The sequence below is a fragment of the Benincasa hispida genome, chromosome 11 (assembly GCF_009727055.1).
Source record: "Benincasa hispida cultivar B227 chromosome 11, ASM972705v1, whole genome shotgun sequence".
Lineage (NCBI taxonomy): Eukaryota > Viridiplantae > Streptophyta > Magnoliopsida > Cucurbitales > Cucurbitaceae > Benincasa > Benincasa hispida.
In genome coordinates, this window is record NC_052359.1 from 53,465,533 (window position 1) to 53,487,434 (window position 21,902).

At 29.7% G+C, this 21,902-nt stretch overlaps 1 protein-coding gene across 1 annotated transcript; it reads right to left on the minus strand.

Annotated features, from left to right (window-relative positions):
* Window positions 1-3,839: 3,839 nt before the first annotated feature.
* Window positions 3,840-6,805, minus strand: LOC120090525 (laccase-4-like). The gene is made up of 6 exons (XM_039048245.1): window positions 6,336-6,805; window positions 5,937-6,088; window positions 5,606-5,850; window positions 5,369-5,497; window positions 4,350-5,276; window positions 3,840-4,220 (listed from the first exon to the last, which is right to left on the minus strand). Exons 1-6 carry the CDS (start codon window positions 6,510-6,512, stop codon window positions 4,090-4,092), a joined length of 1,761 nt encoding a protein of 586 aa, XP_038904173.1. The 5' UTR covers window positions 6,513-6,805; the 3' UTR covers window positions 3,840-4,089.
* Between the last annotated feature and the right edge of the window lie 15,097 nt (window positions 6,806-21,902).

A 21,902-nucleotide genomic window follows, 5' to 3' on the forward strand; every position in this document is an offset into this window, starting at 1 on the left:
ACTTGAAGAATGTTGCTTGAGCAAAAGCATTTATCAGCGATATTTGAACTCATTTGAGGACGCCATTTATGCACTCTGATAGATTTTTTGTCATCTCGTACCTAAACCCTCCTAAGTGTGCTTGAGTCCATTGCTCAATACCAATATTGTTAAAAAAACTCAGACGACTCCGATTTATTCCTTTGATGTCCTTAATGGCTTTATTAAACATAATTCTTTGATGTGTTAAATTTACATTTTTTTTATTAAAGTTGTTGATGATATATCGTAAGCATAATTGATGATGACATTTTGGTCCCATCCAACCATTTGCTGGATTGAAGTTACATAGGTAACAATTTATATGACTCGTCCCAATTACCAAACACTCTAGCCAACACCTTTCTTTTTCCCTCCCACACCCTATGGTAAGGAACATGATATCCAAGTTTTGTTTTTATGTCAGATTGTAGTTATGCCATGCTGATAGATGGTTTTTCTCTTACAACATCACAAAACTCTAGTGCAATCATCGATGAATCTAACTGCACATGACTTTGACTAAGTTATGAGTAAAAACATGTATGTTGATAAACATACTTAGTGATCTCAAACAAGTAATGCGACATTTTATTTATTGCACGAGTCTCTATTTGAAACATTCTTCCCACTTTTTACACCGAATTGCCTAAATCGTCAATGTCGATTCCACAACCTCACATGGTGCGTGACACTTAATAGCAAAACATTTGACCGTCTATTGTAGCATTTCTTTGTCTTGACAAACCACCCCCTTATACAACTGGGTATTGTCAACATCCACAAAGGCTACAATTGGGTCGTGTTCTTGAATGTTATCTATTATATTCATAGTCAAATTGTTGAATGTATTTGAAGGTAACTCATGTTCACGACCATCAAAATCCAACTCTTTAAATTCATAGGGTGGCGCAACTGATTCCGGATCAAAGTCAATACATTGAGTCAGATCTTCAAATTGACTAAAGGGTGCATTCAAATTTATATCCAACTCTACCTCCACTCACATTAACATATAAATGCACTAAATTCAGGAGTGTCATCACGATTGAGAACATCAAGTTCATTACTTGTTCATCACGAATAGGGAATGACATAAAACTTACTGATCTGACAGTGTTAGATTAGGATGTCTATATATTATTTCTAACTGATTTTCTCTCATATCTACACCAAGTGATATCCTTAGCATTTCAATGAATTGTTCAAAAACAAATCCACTGCTCACATTTATGCTAAACCACGTGGTTGGTAATAATCAACCCCATCGACACCATCAATCACATTACCATTTGTAAAAACATAAATCCCAAATATTTGTCCGTCGTTTTCTAAAATAAAAAAGACAAACAATACATTACTAATTATCAAACTTAAATACGACAAAAAAAAAAAACAAAAATATTAAAAAACAACTTAGTTTGAACATCAAAATTATTAAAAACTAAAAAAATCGAATACAAACCTTTTTATACTTAAAAAACTTTAAACTTCAAATTAATACTAAACTTTTGAAAACTATTTTTTCAAAGTTAATACTAAAAAAATCAAAATCATAAGAAATATATTAAAAATCACAATAATTTTGTATTAAACTAAAAATACTAAAGTTTTAAACTATAAATATCAAAGTTCACAAGAATTATATATAACAAATCACTCAAGTTAATAATTTTGTGTTAAACTATAAACTAAACCTTTTAAACTATAAACATCAAAGTTAAATAAAAAAAAAAAAAAACCAAATAGTATAAAAAAAATATAAAAAATCATTAAATTAGTAACTTTTTTATTAAAATCAAACAAAATACTAAACTTTTGAACTAAAAATAGAATATCATGTAAAAAATGACAAATAAGCAAGATTACTTCTTTTTCTATTAAAAAACAATAGAAAAAAATGTGGAGAAAACTAGAATTAGAAAAAAACATATGGTAACAAAATATAATGCCTAAAATCTAATGTTTTCAAAGATAACAATAAACCCTAAAAACCCTTGACACTAACATTATTTAAAATGTAAAAAAAAAACATTAATATGGTAGATCTAACATAATATATATAAATAAATAAAACTACTAACATTATTATATCAATATTAGTAAATTCAGACTATTAAAAAACTATTATTGAATCGAGACTAACATGATAGATCTAAAATATTAACATGATAGACTAACGTTAACACGGTAGACTAACATAAACATGATAAATCTAAAATATTATTCAATTCAGCGTAATATCAATATATAACTAATATTAAAAAAATTATCAATATCAATATATAAGGAATTAAAATGATATATTTAGCATAAATAAATATTAAAAACAAAAAATTAGTAATAAATAAAAGTTAAAGTTCAACTCCCAAATTTAATAGTAGTTCTTTTCTTCCAGAGTGACAACGTTCATTTTTTTTTTTTTTGTTATTTGTTATCCGGCAACAACAACTACAAAAAACTAAAATAATATAACCTATAACTTATAGTTTTAATAAAAATATAGTAATTTAATTGATCAAACGTATACATTTTTTTGAATATTTGTTTCTCGAACAACAATAAAAACTATATAAAAAAAGAAATAATAATATAAGAACATAAACAAAATTTATAATTATTCTTAAAAAATAGAAATCTAGTCGAGTAAATTCAACCTGTATAGTTTGTGATCAGATAAGGGTGAAGTGTAGGGAGAAAGGATCCACACAAAATAGAAGAAAAGAGTAAGGCACAGAGAAATAGAAGAAGAGAACGACAATAAGAAACGCAAAGGGAAAGAGAGCACGAAGAATGCCAGAGAGCAAACAAAAAATTTGTGATATGAAAAAAGGGTGGAGAGGAAGTTTTAAAACTATAGGTCGAGTGTTCAAAACTGACCCACGAGCAAAATTCATAAAGTTGCCACCAGACACTGAAGTGACAGGTCGAGATGGTTGTCGAGGGTTGAAATCTCGACCTATGTAGGTCAAGTTTTGAACAATCAATAATTTTTTGATATTTATTTAGGTTGCCTCATTTTCCTCTATATTGAGATTTCAACCATTGATAAGTTTTTTTTTTCTTTTTTAATTTTTTTTCTCCACCTAGAAATTTTAAAACTACCATAAATTTCTAAATATTTTTTAAAGTACCTTATTTTTCTAAATACTTTTTCAAATTACAATATTTAAATAAAAGTTCTTATTTAGTTTAATTGGTTAAATTTATAATTAAAAATTTTCAATAGATTTTATTTAGTTTAATTAACCTTTTTTTACGAAATACTGATTGAAGATAATTCTCTCAAGAAATACGCTACTATAAGATTAAATGAAAGTTTCATAGGAACGAAAAATGAGATGCAACATGGGAATAGGACGGGGAAGCCATCCTAATCTCACCTTGAAGATATCTTATCTATAATGTTAGAAGATTTGACTTCATTTTTATGCGTCAAGAGTTATATATATCATTGAAAAAATTGAAAGAAAGAAAACGAAATACAGATAGACTTAAAAGTATAAAAATTAAATCGAAACTTTAAAAATTATACACGCCAAATTAAAAGCAAGAGATTTAATTAAAACATTTCAAATTATAGGGACCTAATTAAAATTAAATCTAAAAAAAATATATTAACTAATTTTCTTATTTAACCCTTAAATCAAGAAATAATTAGTATAATTCATATTTTGGAGGGAGATATGTCACAAAAAAATTACAGATGGAATGTGTCAACGATTCAACAAATATTTCAATTATTTTATTAACACCTTTTAATATCAAGATTTTCTCCATCGAGAATCATATTATGAATAGGATAGAATGATTAATAATATAATTGGATTACTTTCTCAAGAAAAGAAATTGCAAAACAATACAAAAAAAATTCATTGATAACAAAAAAAAAAAAAAAATGAAAAAGAAAAAGAAACATGAAGGTGAAAAAATTGATACAATCATGATATGGATTTAGTGTAGTATGTATAATATATAATATATAAACTATAAAAGGCTCAATTTTTACATAATTGAATATAAAAACAAAATTTCGATTTGTTTTATTATTATTATTATTGTTCCTGTGGATTAACATTTTGGGAGGTCGCTCGGCGGCGGCAGAAGCGATTGTTTGGGGCCTTTGCCATTTTCCACCAAGAACGCCATCTTCAATCCCCAAGTTGTATGAATTTCCAAATGGCAATGCATAAACCACACTCCTGAAAAGGTGAAATCATAGCTCATTTTTCAATTTCAGTTTTGATTTTCCAATTTGATTCGTATAATTTCATTGCAATGGTTTAAGATTTTGAACAAATAATCGAAAGAGGAATCGAAATCTCTTTTACCTGGATTGTCTGCACGAAATCTTATCGCCGTCCATCCACCGGACGGAACTCCGATTGTGTTCCTCTCTACTGGATCCACGAGATTGAATTTCTTAGGGTCGGTTTTGGGGTTGAAATTGCCGATCCCTCGCCCGACCTCGAAGAAATTGAATCCGTGGAGATGAATGGGGTGGTTTTCTGGGGTTATGATTCCTGTATCTTGTAGAACTAGTTCCACCGTTGAGTTATATTGTAGTTTGTAGAGCTTAGTTCCACTTGTAGTCTGCAAATTTTTAGGTCCGGGTCCTGAATAGTTGAATTTGTGAGGGGGGTTTCCAGGGAAATCTGTGGTGAAAACACCTTTGGTTTTGAAGAAATGTGCTTGTAGGAGAGCGGTGGTGGGCATTACAAAAGTTACGTTGTTGATACTGGCTACTACTCTGCTTCCATTGGCGGCCTTGCAAGTGGGGCATGGGTTAATTCCAAGTCCAACGGTGAAGAAGAGGTGGTGGTCTATTGTCAATGGGACATTGGCAGGGTATTTTTTGGAGTTCAAACTTCTAAGGGAGTTTGTGAAGGTGTTGGCAATTTGGGTTGCGTTTTGGGGAGGGGGGTTGGTGCTTGTTGTGAGGGATGTGGCCAATGTGCCGGTGTAGTGCACGGTGGCTGTGGCAGTCTTGTTATCGACCGCGACTGGAGCGTCCATGAATGGAGAGACAGCCACCATGTATTTTCCGGAGTTTTGATTGGCGGTTAGGAGGACGTTGGTGGTCTGGCCTGGAGCAATTAGAACTGTGTCTGTTTTGAATGGTTTGACATATGTGGCGTCGACTTCTACAACTGTTAACTTGTGGCCCGCAACTTTGAAAAACAGTTCTTCATTCAGTGCAGCATTGATTATGCGTAGTAAATAGGTCTTCCCTCTTTGAACGGGTAATGTGAAGCCCCCTAATTACCAAAAGAAGAAAATTAGACGACCCATTAGAACAGTTCAAATTTTGTATTGCTTTCCAAAAGGTAAGATTTCTTAATTGAATTACTTTGTGAAGGGCAATTTGATATGGATCCGGGGAGGCCGTTGATGGTGTGAGAATCAGAGACATTTGGTGCTAATCCTGACTTAAGAGCTTCGTTGATCACAGCTTCGGTGTCTGATTTCCACCACTCACCTATACAATTCAAATTACCATTCATTCACAAAAGCAAGTCAAAATCATCTCCATTTTGTGGAGCGGAAAGGAGGGAAAGGAGAATAAGTGAACTTTTGAGGCTCATACCAAGCACAAGGACAGTTTCTTTGTTGGGTGTAGGGAATGGATAAGGCACACCAAGCTTCGGCAAGATGACGATGGCACCATGGACAGTGGATCTCAGCCAGAGAATATGAGCATGCCAGAAGAGTGTGCCTCTTTGGCCGGTGATGGTGAAGTTATAGACATAGTTTTGCCCCGGCTGGATTGGACATTGCGTAATGTATGCCGGACCATCAGCCCAGCCTGTTCGGAGTTGCCTGATTCCATGCCTACCACCACGCCATACACTCATAAGATTGTAAGTTCTGAAATACCTTAAATTTACATAGAATTTGATTTTTTTGTGGGGATTTACCAGTGAATGGAAAGGTTATATTTGACATGGTTGACGACTTTGACAAGCACATTGTCGCCCTCCCTAGCATAAATGGTTGGTCCAGGGAACTGTCCATTGACAGTGACGATGGGCTTGCTTGAGCAAAGTCTTGTTGCTTTCCTCAACACCACCTGCCACCGAATATAGCTCGATATCACTCATGAAAATCAAACCAAACCAAGATTGTGGGGTCCAAGCCATAACAGAAATAGGTCATTCAAAAGCTCTCTTTCTAAGGAAAGGGACACCAAAATCATACTATAACCCAAAACCAATACCCAATGGCACATTGGAAATCCCTTGTTTTGTTTTGTTTTTGTTTTTCTTTAATAAAAATATTATACTAACATTCTTACAGAGAAAGTTAAAGAAACTCACATTGAATTTGTAATGGCGAACTGTGGACTCTGCCAAACCAGGAAGAAGGCAGCAAAATGCCAACAAGACAAAAGCTCGAACCCACCAAGACTCCATTGGTATCTTTTCTTTCCTTTTGTGTTTCTGAGTTATTTTGATTTGTGAGAAATAAGGGTGATGAGTGAGAACGATGGTCATGCAACTCAGCCTTATAAAGAGAAGCCCCAAATGGGTTTAATGGCTGAATAAGCTCCCTGTGTTGTTGCCATGTCGTTTTTTCTTAGTTAGGTGATGAGTTAAACAAGTCTTCATACCAAAGGATTTTCAGATGAAACTAGAATCAGATCCACCATTTCTTTTTATATATCTTACATGTTACATAAAGTTTCTGTTTTTCATTTTTTTTTTATAAATTTTTTCCCCAACCCTTGTGTGTTGTGTATATCTATGAGAAGTAATAATGGAGACCTTTTAGTATTTCTCCATATAATTAAAGGTTCACCTTTAGCCTCTTTCATGTTATCATTCATTTTTGCTTTTTTCTCAGTTATTATGGAAGGCTCATTTCTAATGTGAAATATATTCTTTAATTGAAAAGGTTCATTTTTTTCCCATAGTCTAATTGTGATTACATTGGTCTTACTTCTTCCTTTAAATAATTGAGACAGTGGAAAAATGTTAGTGTTGGTTCCCATATATTTTTTTTGTTAGGTTACAAATTTAGTATTTAGTCTATTTGGTCCTTGAATTTTTTAAATTAAAAATTTAGTCCATAAGCTTTTGAAAATTTTAAAATTTACTATGCACAAAATTTGAAGTTTAGGGGTTACTTAACACATGAATTTAAATTCATATTTAATAAATCAAAAAATATTTAAAAAATTCGAGTTTGTTAGTAGTCCATTCAACACAACATTGAAAGTTTAGAGATCTATTAGATATTTCAAAGTTCAGATACCAAATAGAAACAAACTTTAAAGTTTAGGGATTAGTTGCAAATGTAGATACAAAAAGAATGAGTGGTATTTGTTGTAATGTCATCAAGACTTGGAGGGTATGTTAAAATTATCATTCACGTTCAAATAAATTGAATTGAATCTCCAAATAATCTTGATAATATTGACTAAATATGCAACAAAAAAAAAAAAAAAAAAAGTAGTGTGTAATGGAACCAAATTGTTGTCTACTTTGGAAGAGTAAGGCTTAAATGTTTGATGCTATATCTCTATCATAAGCTATTAAATTCAAAATTAAACATTTGACTTTCCTTTGGATTTCAAGTTTGATACATCAAACCACTGGATTATTTATAGAAATGCGAAGAAAAATAATCCAAACTAAATGGATTGAATAACCTCGAGTAAATCTTGAAGGATTAAGATGAATGGTTGGGGAAGTGAATAATGGATAGGATCGCAATAGACAAATAGGTAAGAAATGGCTTTCAGGGTGGTGGTGATTGTATAGCAGAAGCAGAGAAGCACTTCTGTTTTCAATTAATTTATAAGCAAATGACATAATTCAAGGGGTGGGTCACTCAATTCAACTGCCATTCTCTTCAATATATATATTTGGTTTTGAAATCAGTTATTTACCAGAAGTAGATTGGAAATGGGTCATAAATCATAATCACTCACTGCCTTGTCTGATTCTCCAAGGAAACTTCAATAATCCTATAGCCCACATAACTGTTCCTTTTTATTTTATTGGTTTCTCTAATACTATTACATAGTTCTTCTAAACTATTCTTTTTATTTTAAATGCACATATGTGCTCGAGCCAGCCCTTGCATATCTCGAAAATTCTCACGATACAATTGTCTGACTTTATTATGTTTGGTTGTTAGGTTACTTGTAAGATATATATTATATTATAAGTAGTTGACTACCACGATTTGAATATGTTCTCTCTAATTAGTTTTTTTTATTGGTCGATTTTTACATCAGTCTTTGGTGGATTCTAAACCAAATTTATCTTAGATAATGTTTCTTTGTTTGTAGGTTTATAAGTAGTAAAATATGTAGATTGGTTATTTGAACTTAAGTGGAGAGAAAAAAGGGAAATGAGTTGTGTGTGGAAAAGGAGATAAGAATTTGTTTCATGTTTTTAAAGAGATTGAAGCCAATAACTTAGAATTTGGGTTGGTTAATGGAGGAGTTTTGAGCCTAAAAAGCGATAATGCCTAACTTTATTATTATTATTATTTAAATGTTTACTCAACCTTAAATTTGGATGGACAGGTCTGTCACGTATTGAATATAATAATTATTCATTGTTGTGAAGATATAATTGGTGATATTTGACCAACACATAAAGATCATTGGAGTCTTATAACATCATAGGAATAGTACTTATTGTGGGTCAAACCTTGGACGAGCCCCAGCCCCCAAAGAGAAGACTGGACTTGAGGAGACCTTGAACGGTAAGCCGAGCGTATTGGGCTCGAAATTCCTTTTGCGAAAGAAAGATAATAATCGAATAGAACTAATTGTTCCTATTGCCTGACCACCTTCACATATCTACCTCTAATATTGTCATTAGGGCACAAGGCACAAGCCCCAAGCGACAGATAAAAGCTATATAAACTAAGAGCGTACACAGAGGTATTAAAAATCGATCCGATCGATTAAAATTAATCGAATTAAGATTGGTCAGTCAAGATTAGGACTAAGTTGGTTTTTGATTTTTGTATATAAAAAAAAGGAAAATCGACCGATTGATATATATATTAGTTATTAGTATTATTTTTTAAAAATAAGTATAAAAACAAGTTCACTACCATCAATTCAAGTCCAAGTCTATTGCCTTAGTATTGATTTATTATTGGGATTATTAAAGATTTAATTCATTTTCAAAACTCATTTTCATAATTGTTTAATTTTTTTTTTAATATTTTCATATATAGGATTTAATGAAATTTTTGGACAAAAATACCCTTATGGTGGGCGACTGTAGAGAGAAGATGCATTGGAAATTTTGTTCCCATATTTACAAAGCATCCTTAATGTTGGAGAGAAAAAATACATTTATTATATAGTATTAATTATTTGGGATTTTCTTTCTATTTTTGATTGAAAAGAGAAAATGCATTTAATATAATTTTATTTTTCATTTAACGTATTTCACGGATCAAACAACTGGTTTTACGAGTGGATTCATGTTATTTTTAAATATAACTTTGAACACTCTATTAGATTTTTGAAAATGTTATAACCAATATATAAAATATACTGGTAAATATATTTGATATGTATTGGTGGATTCATGGTTATTTTTAAATATACCTGTATTATATATTTGCAAATATTCTAACAAATATATGGTTGTAACATTGAAAAGTTTTGATACTTAATGTTCAATATAAATGAAAGTATATATCATAAATTTCATTTATATCACAATATATATCATAAATTCAAAGTAGACGAACATAAACGAAAATATCTACCACAATATATAAATCTTAGATTGACTCAATCTTCAACATAAATCATAAAATATATATATACTTGGGTACATGCACGTGCATATACGTATATTATCTTCATCTCTGTCGCTGTTCAATCGTTCGTTGTCCATGCCCATCTTCCACCATTTGATCGTCCATTGCATGTCCACCGTCGCCTGGGTTGCACTATCCATCTGTCGTCAAGCCATGTCGCTCATCGTTCGCCATCCAGCCAAGTCGCGCACTGTCAAAGTATGTCGTCAAGCCGAGTCACTCATCTTCTGTTGTCCAGTCAAGTTGCGCATTGTCATTCGTCGTCCGAGTTTTTCGTTTGATGTCCAGCTCTGTTGCGAGTCCACCGTTCGTCGTCCAGTATGGTCGTCGGTGATCCACTCACCAGTTTGGTTGCTGATGGGCTGCTGTGAAAGTGGAGAGAATGAGGGAGGGATAGAGAGAACAAAGGGATACGGAGAGAATGAGGGTTTTGAAATTTTTTTTTGATTAATAAAAAAACACATTAATTAAGGAAATTTTTTAGTTTCCTTTAAATACTATTTTGGTCCCTGTGCTTTTAGTGTTTGTTCATTTTGATCCATATATTTTTAAAATATTCATTTTAGTTCCTATATTTTTAATTTTGGTTCATTTTGGTCCATGTACTTTCAAAATATTCATTTTAGTTCCTATACTTTCAAAAAGTGTCCATTTTAGTCCATTCATTTCTATTTTTATTTCATTTTTAGGGGATCAAAATGATTACTTTTTTAAAGTTCAAGAATCAATATAAACAAAAGTTGAAAGTACAAGGACCAAAATGAACCAAAATTGAAAGTATAGGGACCAAAATGAATATTTAAAAATACAAGGACTAAAATGAACAAAAACTAAAAGTATAGGGACCAAAGTAGTATTTAAACTAATTATGGGTTGAGGACAAAAAAGGTAAATTGACTCTAATTTTTGTATAATTAAGAAGTCATTTGGATATTTTTTAAAACAATAGAAAGGTTGGACAAAAGTGAAATATAGGATTTTTATTAAGGTCTTGTCTGATGTTATCCCTTTATTATTTTCTTTTTTATATTGTCTAATTTCCAAACTCACCACATGATTGATTAAAATTTTTTCATTAAGAAATGATTGATTTAAATGTAAAAAAGTTGAAAATTATGTTAACCTAACCATAAAATTTTATCCATTAATCTTTCCTTTTCATTCACTTTGGCTTTGCTTGAAGAAAAAAAAAATCACAAAATCAATCGACTATTGATTGGATTTTGCAACATTTTTTTGTTGACTTTCAGTGTTGGTTTCTTTCTAAAATGATACCGACCGACCGATGCACACTCTTAATATAAATAGTGAAACTCGAACACCTAAGTATGTAGTTAACTAGTGTTTTAGGTGTGATAAACAACTTGACTTTGTTGCCTTAAACAATGGAATGTGTGTAGTGTACACATCCTATGCAAAGTTAGCCAATTTTCTAAAACAATTTTAATTGACGTACTTAGAGTGGGTTTGGATTCACTTAAGAAAAAAAAAAAATATTTTTTTAAAACTCATTTTTATTTAAACATTTTTTTTTTATCAAAACGGTTTAAAATACACTTCAATTTTAAGTGGTTGTCAAACACTTCAATTTTTATTTAAGCTATTTTAAGTGATTGTCAAACACTCCATTTTTTTTTCCCTAACATAACTTATTTTTTAAATTAAAAATTTAAAAATATATTCTAAATACATCCTGAAATTGTACTCTTCACGAGAAATAAAATATAAGCATTAAGGATTTAGAAAACGTTGAATGACAATTAGTGAGACAATACTCACTCCAAAATGTTAAAAGAGTACTAAATCTATTATACGAAATTTGGAAATGACTTCGACGGGCTAGAGAGTGAGTAGTCGTATTAAAGTTAAAATTATAATTTTATATGAAAATATATTTGCAAAGAATCGAAATTATTGAATAATTAAGAGAAGGATAAAGTGCTTAAATAATTAATAGTAATCTATATTCATCATAAATTGTTAAATAATTATTATGTAATTCAACATGAAATTAAAAATATAGAAGATTTTGGGTCTAGTTTTTACTTAGTCTTTAAGTTTTAAAATGTTACACATTTAGTCTTTAGATTTTGAGTTTAATTTCAATTTAGTCTCTAGATTTCAAAATGCTACAATTTTACTCTTAACATTTGAGTTTTGCTTCAATTTAGTTCCCGTGTTTCAACATTTACACCTTTATTCTCGATTACTAAATACCCACTTTTCGTCTCTTGGATTAATAAATTAAAAAAATGTTAAAATAATTATAATTAATTAAGTTTCACTCTTTTATTACTTTTAAAATTAAATTTAAAATTTCACTCTATAATTATTTTTAATTAATTAATAGAAATTAACATCAATGATCGAAAGTGAGTACTTAATGAAAAACTGAAGTTGAAATAAAACTCGAATCTCATTAGTAAAATTATAACATTTTAAAACCTAGGGACTAGATTAAACAAAATTTAAAACTTCAAAACTAAATATGTAACATTTTAAAATCGAACGAAATAGAAACTAAAGTCAAAATCTAGGACAAAAGGGTAAAATTTCCAAATATATGTATATCCTTTTCCACCAGTATGAATTGAAATGAAAAAAAGAAAAATAAAATAATTTACGTCTTCATCCAATATTGACAATCTTGTGAACTTGAAATTGTACACAAAAAGTAACACTTTTCGGTTATAATTGTGTGGAAGATGGAGCCATGGTTTTGGATTTTTACACATTCAGTTTTGAAAAGAAAAAAAAAAAGTAAAATATTATAAATATGATAATTACGTAGATGTCCATACATAACTTCCATGGATTTTCATCCATTAATCTCTCTAATTAATCCCCATAATTATTTTGTCCCCTCTTTATGTTTCATTCTTGTAACCACCATTTTCACAACGATTGTAGAGATCATTTGAAAACACACCTCAATTGAGCACAATCCGTATGTTCTCTCTTTCTTTCTTCCTCCATCATCTATTTTTCTCTTATGTTCTTATGTTTGTTCTTTTCCCCTCTGTATTTTATAACGCATAAGTTTCTACCACTATAATGTTTGTAGAGAGATTGGAGTTGGTTCACCAAAACACCAAGAACATTAAAAACCCACTTGAATTATCTACATATTTTCAAGGTATTTAAAATTAAAGTTCAAAGAAGGCCACTACTTTATTTTAATCATATATGTGATTTATGTGTTTGAAAATTGATTTATTTAATATTAGATTTTACATTTGATCTAATCAAATTGTAAAGCTCATACAAAGTTTTATGTGCACATTAAAACTAAAATCTTCAATAGTGGCTGGAAACATTTATGAGTTTTTTTTAGCCTTATTTGTAATTTGGGTTTACATCCTTTGTTGACTAATTTAGGACTTTGATTCTTTGTTGGCTTATTATAAAATTAAAGAAAAATCTTTTAGAACTATTAATTACTTTGTATTTAAGTGAATTATCTCCAAGTTTCTCAAGCCTAATGAATTTGTTTAGACATATATTTGTTGGACTCTAAGCCCCACTATCCGAAAATTTACACACGGTGTATATATGTATAGGTCTTTATCACAATCTTTTTGTGTTGATGATAGAGTATTTCATGAGTTATGGATAAAAGTTAAACCATTGATAATAAAATTTAGATTCGAGAAACTCAAATAACATTATTTTGAGTGATCCAAAATAGAAAGAATATTGAAAATCAAATATTTCTTGACTTTAAATTTTTAGTTAAATTTTATATGGATATGTCAAATATGCTATATAGTTTTATGTGTATGTTTAAAATTGTTGTATAAAATATGTCATTTAGATTAAAATTTATCATAGACGGCCAATCATACATCTTATTTTTAAATATAATTCTTATTAAGAAAGATTTGATTGGAATGCTTTTCGAATCAATTTACATATATTCCTATATCTTTGAATATAATGGTTATATATGAAAAATTAAATTAGAATATTTGTTTTCTTAATTGGGTTATATTTCTAGATGAGATTTGAGTTTTTTTATAATAATTTTATCTTTTATTTATTAAGATTATCTTCCAATAATATTATTATATCTTTCAAATATGGGAATAAATATTCAAATAACAATCTTTGCAAAGATTCAAGATATTAAATATTATATCTTAGAGTGAATTTGTTTTAATAAGAATAATAATCCACTTAGATTCATTAATATATTAATTAACTCTTAATTAAAAGATCAATAAATTTGAAATAAAAATTGGCTATGAGAACTCTATCTAAGAATTATGTTGGATTTTATGTCCTAAAACTTGTAGTTTGTAAATTAATAAACATATTATGTTTTGTTTTTCGATAAAATTGTTATTGAAATTGTAATCTTAAATCCAATAAACTAAGGTTCTGAGCCTATTTAATGTAGTTTGAATTTTATGTAGTGACATAAATGTGGATCAAGTTCAAATATATAGCCAAATGGTCTATAGTATATGAATAAGGTTGGGCGCCTTATTCTGGATACACTATGGATGCAGCCCATTTTGTAATTAGTACGATGTGATCCTAAATTGTTCATGTGGAGACATGAAAGTGGAGGCATCCTATGTAAAGAGTTTAACCATGAAATAGTCACTTTTTAAGTTCTAAATGCCGTTTTATGTATAAAATTGACTATTTTGTTAATTGATGACCTAGGTAACTTAATTTTAATCCCGAGCTAACTATGAACTCCTGTTCACTCGGAATTATCCTTAAATCTGCATAGGTGAGGACAGCTCATTATCGTTGGCCCAATAAGCCTCCTATTTCAGGGGTAAGATCAAGTGGATAGCTGGGAATATAGGGTGCAAGATGGAATTCACTTCTACCCGTTATAGGGATAGTAGATAGGTTGTTCCCTTTAGTACTGAATCCAGGTCTTGAACAAGGGGCCCCACTCTCTCCTTGGCTCGAGAGGGGTTCGGTTTATAGGTTGGACCTTAAACCAATTGTTCATTAGAGGATCGGTGGAACTTAAGGAATAAGATGTAGTCTTGGGGGTAAACGGTTTTTATGACCCAGCCGAGATTACAAACAACCTGTGAAAGATTAGGTTACTAATCATGGTTATATCATATGGACACAAATATATCTATAGTGAGGGGAGTGCAACTACGGGACTATAGTGGAATGACCCGTGAGTTAACAAATGTTGATTAGCTTCGTCTAAAGAGTTTAGCCAGCTAATCTCGGATCGTTGGAGCCCATGATCTATAGGTCCATTAGGTTCCCCTACTAGCTCCTATGGAATAAACTTAGAAGATAGAATAATTCGAATTGTTCGAATTAGGTGAAGAGAGAGAAACCGACAAGTATATGAGATATAGTGGTCAGTTTTTCAGTTTAGAGATATAACTTTAATATTTAAATGTGATTTAAATGTCAAGAATATGGATACGTTCATATTCGAAAGCTCGGAAATAATGGAAATGGTCAAAGATATAAAAAGTTAAAGAGTTGACTTTTGACTTTGAAAAGTCAAACTTTGACCAACCTTATATTCAAATGTGATTTGAGTTTCGAGAAAATGAATGCAAATTCATGCTCGGGAGGTCAAAATTAGTCAACACAGAAAAAATCATAAAAAGTCAAAATGTGGACTTTTCGATCAAAATTTGACTTTGACCAAATGACTATTTTGTTCTTTGACTAAAGTTAGTGGAAAAATCCAAACTTTTGTTGGATAATTCTACTAACAAAATTGTGGACTAGGTGTTGGCTTATAGTGGAGACATTAAGCCCACTTACTTAGATAGTGGATTCTAGGTGTTGGGTTTTTTTTTATGAAGTTGTTTCATGTAATTTTGCATGACCCTTTTCTATAAATATGGGCTTTTGAATTTGGATTAAAAAGGTTTGATATTTTGCCAAATTTAGTTTTTAAAATTGGGCTGAAAAAAAGAAAATCCACACCAAAAAGAAAATCCATTTCTTTTTTCCATCTCTTTCTCTCTCTCGGGTTCTTCATCCATCGGATCCCACAACCCGATTCTGAGTCCAGAGGATAGTAGGTCAGCTCTAGTGGTGGTCCGGAAGAGTTCGGGTCGAGATTCAACAAGGAAAAGCGTTTTGGGAGCTACAAAGATTGTATTACATCCCTTTTAATTTACTGGTTTTTCCTACTTTTTGCATGTTTTTTTTTTAAAATTAAAAGCAATTAGAGTGTAATTAGATCCTTATTCCGCTGCGTATGTCTCGTGTTCCATCAAATTATTCTGTCTAGGGTGAAGTATTTAAGCTGACCGGAAACATCTCTACTTAAGAACTAACTTGGAGTTGAATTAGTCAATTTTTTTTGCTATGCTAGAATTGAAATTTATTTGATTGTTGAATGTGTAAATTATTGAATATGTAAATTATTCTCATATGGATAAATATTTTAGCTATATATATATAGTATGTATGTATGTATAATTGAATTCCTTTATGACAAAATTTGAAAGTGATACATAATAGCTCATTACTCTTTCTAAAGCTATAAAAAATTTTGATTTAATATACTTGAAGCTGCATAAATCAATTTATGTTCATTGTTTTTGTCATGCACCTATAGTTGCACATATTTTTAAATTAATAAATGCTTATAAGCTAATAAGTATATATCAAACATGTTATGCCATCGTATTAGCAGTTTGAGAAAGAAAGTTTGAAACATTGTGATGAATATTTATCTAATATCTTTTGAGATTGAATAAAATATACGAGCAAATGTTTCTATGAAAAATAATGAATTTTGATCACATAATATAATATCATTCCCTGAAGTGAATGTTCCAATATTTAATCATTGAGGTCGGAATCATGTTAATAAAGGAAGGAGTAATTATTCTATTAAAACCACACATATATAATGTTTTGAAAGAAAATTTCAATTTTCAAATGAGATGTAAAAGACACAATAATCTTGTACCTGTTGTACAATAAGAGTCTTTTTGAAAAATTAAAATCCTTATTAATGAAAAAAAAAAAAAACGATGTGTGGAATAAAACTTGATAATTTATTTGAATCTCTTGAAGAGATTATAACTTATCTTTTTAACGCCTAAATATGATATTATTTGGATGTTACAAGTTTTTTAGAATCTCCTAAAGAGATGATTATTGTATTTGACCCACTTGTATATGACATATTTGGATTTCTTTTAAATCTCAGGAAGAGAATAAGAATAAATAGTATTTATGTTTTGCATATAGTACATCTTTGCATATTATACCTATGTTTTTTCAAATTCAAATGCTTGAAGCGAAAAATTAAATATGATATTAAGTCTTTAAACTTGATTAAAGATTTTGGAAAAGAAAATAATATTTTATCAGACGAGCAAAATTGACAATTGATATACTTTATTCTCTTGTAAATCAAAGAGAAGTTTAGTAAATTTGGAAGGTAGACGTTGTAATAGATATCATCTAGAAAGATTGATAATAAGAATAATATATGGTATTTATATACTATATCTATTGTCCTCTATGGGAAATGCATATAGAAAAGTTATGTTTTTCTTCTAAATTGTATTAACACATATTTGCGGAGTTGAAATATTGCAACAATGAACATAAAGTTCATTGATCCAAATATATTTTCTTTTGACATGATGAGCCATTTTGGGTCAATAGTGAAAATAATTTTTGAAAATATAAATTGACATCCATTGAAGAATTAGAGGATTCTTCCATCTAATAAATTGTCACGGTGTCGTGTTCTTAAGGGATTAATTATCAAACTCTCAACTAAAATTGAAAATGAACATTTTCTACTTTTGGAACAGATTCATGGTTTTATTATTTTTGTTGGCGTATCTAGTTGATGGTCACATATATACTTATTATTTTGTTTTACTTATTATTTTGTTTTGATAATGCTAGTGAGTTTGCATCCCAAACATTTGATAATTGATTGGGATATGTGTTGAAGATCTTATAGCTTATGTTCAAATAGAAAAACTTCTAGATCTCTATGAGATCATGTTATTGTGTTTGCTTGACCAATGACTAATGAGCTTATGGCCAGAAGCCAAATATATTTCATATGCAAGATATGCAATAAATGTTTAATTTGTTCCACAACAATAATTAAGATGATGAAGCAATAAAAATCTATGTTGAAATTGATTTTACATCGACTAATTATTTTGAAACCCTGATGGGTGGTTTATGTACTACACGGTTTAATTGTTATTTAATGAGACAGATGTTCCAACATTAAGAAAAGGAATTATGGAAAAGTTGGAAAAATAAATTGACTAAAATACATGAGTATTGTCTCATTTTGATCATCAGACAAATGACTTTGAACTAAAAGTTCAAAAGATAGTTCACTTGTAAAATATTGCAAATCAATGTTAGATGCATTTACAGAACATTTACAGTTGCAAGAAAGTGACCAAGTTATATTCCAATGTAACAAGTTATCAATACCAATGAGTCTGCAACACGCTTGAAGCGTGATAGACAAATGGGTTCCAAAGATAAAGATCCTAAAAAAATAGTAGTTAATCAATGACTCATTTGAGAATATGGGATATTCTCGAAGAAATCCTAAATATGAGCACTCATAAGGATCTTTAAGTAAATGAGGATAATAAAGAGATCTCAATAAATTATATTATGACAAGAAAAAGATGAAACCATACCGAAACAAGTTGACAACATTTTTGCGTACAATATTGCTCATGATATTATTTATGAAAATGAGTATTATATACTCAGATATATTGAAAAATATCGCGACATAGAAAGAATTGACTGATGCGGAAAGAAACAATTAAATAGAAATAAATTCATTTTCCAAATCGTGAGAACTAGTAATTCAGGCATTAGAGAATGTCAAATATATGGGATACCAGTGAGTATTTCTAAGAAAAACAAATAGAATGAAGTTGCAATATATAAAGCGAGACAAGTTCCATAATAGTTCTTGCAAAGAACTGGTATTGATCATGAGGAGACATATTATCCTATGAGGGATACAATACTATGAGATATTTAATTTATCTAACTGTGCATGAAAAACTTAACATGCATCTTATGGATATAGTTATTGTGCATTTATATGAATCTCTTAATAATATATATCTGAAGGATTAAATGTACCAAAATCATATAAGTAAAATATTAGAGAATGATATATATATATATCATAAAGATTTTTATAAAACATTCATGATGAAGTAATCATCTTATTAAATATTTGATGATATGAAGGTACAAAAATAACCATATTTGTTCATATGCTTTTATAAAGAAATCACAACATGAGATTTACTATACATTATATATGTGTGTGTTGATGATTTGAATAGAAACTCCTGAAGAGATTTCAAAGACAATAGAGTTTCTAAAAAATAAATTGAGATGATAAATTTTGTCTTAGCTTGCAAATAAAGCATAAAGCAAATAAAATTACATCAATTTATACATAAACGATCTTATATAGACCAGTTACATTACCATGGTGGTTCATTCACTTAGTGTGAAAAAAAAATTATATCATCTGATACCAGAAAGATAATGAGAAACTTTAGATCCTGAAGAACCATAATTTTGAGAAATAAGTGTGCTTATATCTTTACTAGTTCATACACTACCTGTCATAGCATAAATACAATATTCCTCCAAATAAAGATATTGGAATAGAGTTAAACATATGTTATGTTTTTATTTGAGAATTAGTTTATATGGATTTATTTTATTCTCATAAATCTAATTGTGATCTAGTTGATTGTGAAAATGCAAGTTACTTATCTAACCTGTTTAAGATCTAGTCTTAAACAGGTTACTTAGTACATAGAGAAGATTTTTTATATCATGGTAGCTTATGAAGCAGATCATAACAACTATTTTAAATTATGTTAAAATCTTGATGATGTACGAGGCTAGCCAATAGTGTTCTTATATGAAGATGATAAAGTATAAAGTACTAACATCACTATTCAACGAATTTCTTCAAAAGACAACTTGGGAGACTTATTGACGAAGGTGTTACCTGCAACAACATTTGGGAAGTTAAACACATAACACTTGTATGTGAGAACCAAAAATATCAAGCGATGTTTTCATGGGAGAGAGTAAACATGTTGCACTCTTTTTCCTTGACTATGATTCCCACTGGATTTTCTTAGAGGTTTTTAATGAGATAGTTATTAAAGTATATGAATAATGTACTCTTTTTCTTTCATTAGGTTTTTATCCCATTGAGTAAGACTTGAACGAGACATATATTCTATTTACTATAGACATCTAAGGGGAAGTATTATAAATATGATAATTATGTAGATGTCCATGCATAACCTCTATAGGTTAAAACTCATCCATTAACCTCTCCAATTAATCCCATAATTATTTATCCCCTCTTTATGTTTCATTTTTGTAACCACTATTCTCACAACCCTATAAATACAGGTTGTAGAGATCATTTGAAAACACATCTCAATTGAGCATAATATGTAAGTTCTCTCTTTCTTTTTTCCTCCATTATCTATCTTTCTCTTATGTTCTTATGTTTATTCTTCTCTCTTCTCTATTTTGTTTATATTTTTTTTATAAACCATATAATAAAGAAGATATCACATTATTTTTTAATATAGTTTTCCAAATTTTTAATGCCTTTTAAGATTTCCTAAGATTTATGGGGAAAGTTTAAAAATAAAAAAGTTGTATTGCCGTAAATAAAGAAAATTTATTTTATTCTAAAAACAAATTAATTAATTAATCAATCAAAATTCTAATATTACCATATACTTACTATCATTTAACATATGATACATTATTTGATTATATTGTTATGAATTTGAAGAGCACAATGGAAATACGGATGATAATAAAATATAATATTAAAATAAAGGTAATATAATAAAAAATATATAAATATTAAAATAAACAAAACATAATATATAAATAAATAAAATAAAATAAAATAGCAAAATAAGAAATGAGAAAATTCTCAAATTTCTCCACTTTCTCCAATTTGTATAGAATTTGTCCAATGTGTGTGATTCTAAGATCCACCAAATGCCACTATCTATAGGCAAAGTGGCAAGTAGGATGTGGACTTACATGAACACCAAACATGTATAATTACAAAGCATATGGACAACATAAAGGGTGACACATGGATTTTGGGATACTAAGCAATAAGCATCTATTTATTATTATAATATTCATAATACTCCCTTTTAGATGTCCATATATATATGAAATATGCCTTGTTAAAAATTTACTAGGAAAACTCCAATGGGAAAAAACCCTAGTGAAGGAAAAAGGGAACATGTTTCATATAATATATACTTCTAAAAGAATACAATATATTTACTTCCCTCATAAAAACATCACTTAAAATCTCTGAGTTGCTAAATTCTAATGTTGTGCACCAATTTTTCAAAAGTTGCGATTGGTAATGCCTTTGTAAATAAGTTTGCCAGATTATCCTTCGAACAAATTTGTTGTATGGTGATGTCGCCATTTTCTTCAAGATCATGAGTGTAGAAAAGATTCGATGAAATATGTTTTGTTCTATCTCCTTTAGTATATCCTCCTTTGATTTGGGCTATGCAAGCTATGTTGTCTTCGTTTAATATTGTTGGAAGATTTTTATTAGAAGACAAGCCACACATTTCACCAATGTCCTGAGTCATTGACCTTAGCTATACACATTCTCGACTAACCTCGTGAATTGCAAGAATTTCAACATGATTTGAGGAAGTGGCCGTTATAGTCTGTTTCACCGATTGTCATGATATAGCAGTTCCTCTACATGTGAACAGATAATCTGTTTGAGATCTAGCTTTGTGTGGATCAAATAAATATCTAGAATCTGCATAACCAACTAAATCAAAATTTTATTTATTTGAATAAAACAAACCCATATCGTTTGTTCCTTGAAAATAATGGAATATACGCTTAATTCCGTTCCAATGTCTTTTTGTAGGAGAAGAACTAGATCTAGCTAATAAATTTACTGAAAATGCAATATCTAGTCTTGTATTATTAACAAGATACATAATTGCACCAATTGACTAAGATATGGTACTTTAAGAACAAGAAGTTCTTCATTACCTTCTCGAGGTCGAAAT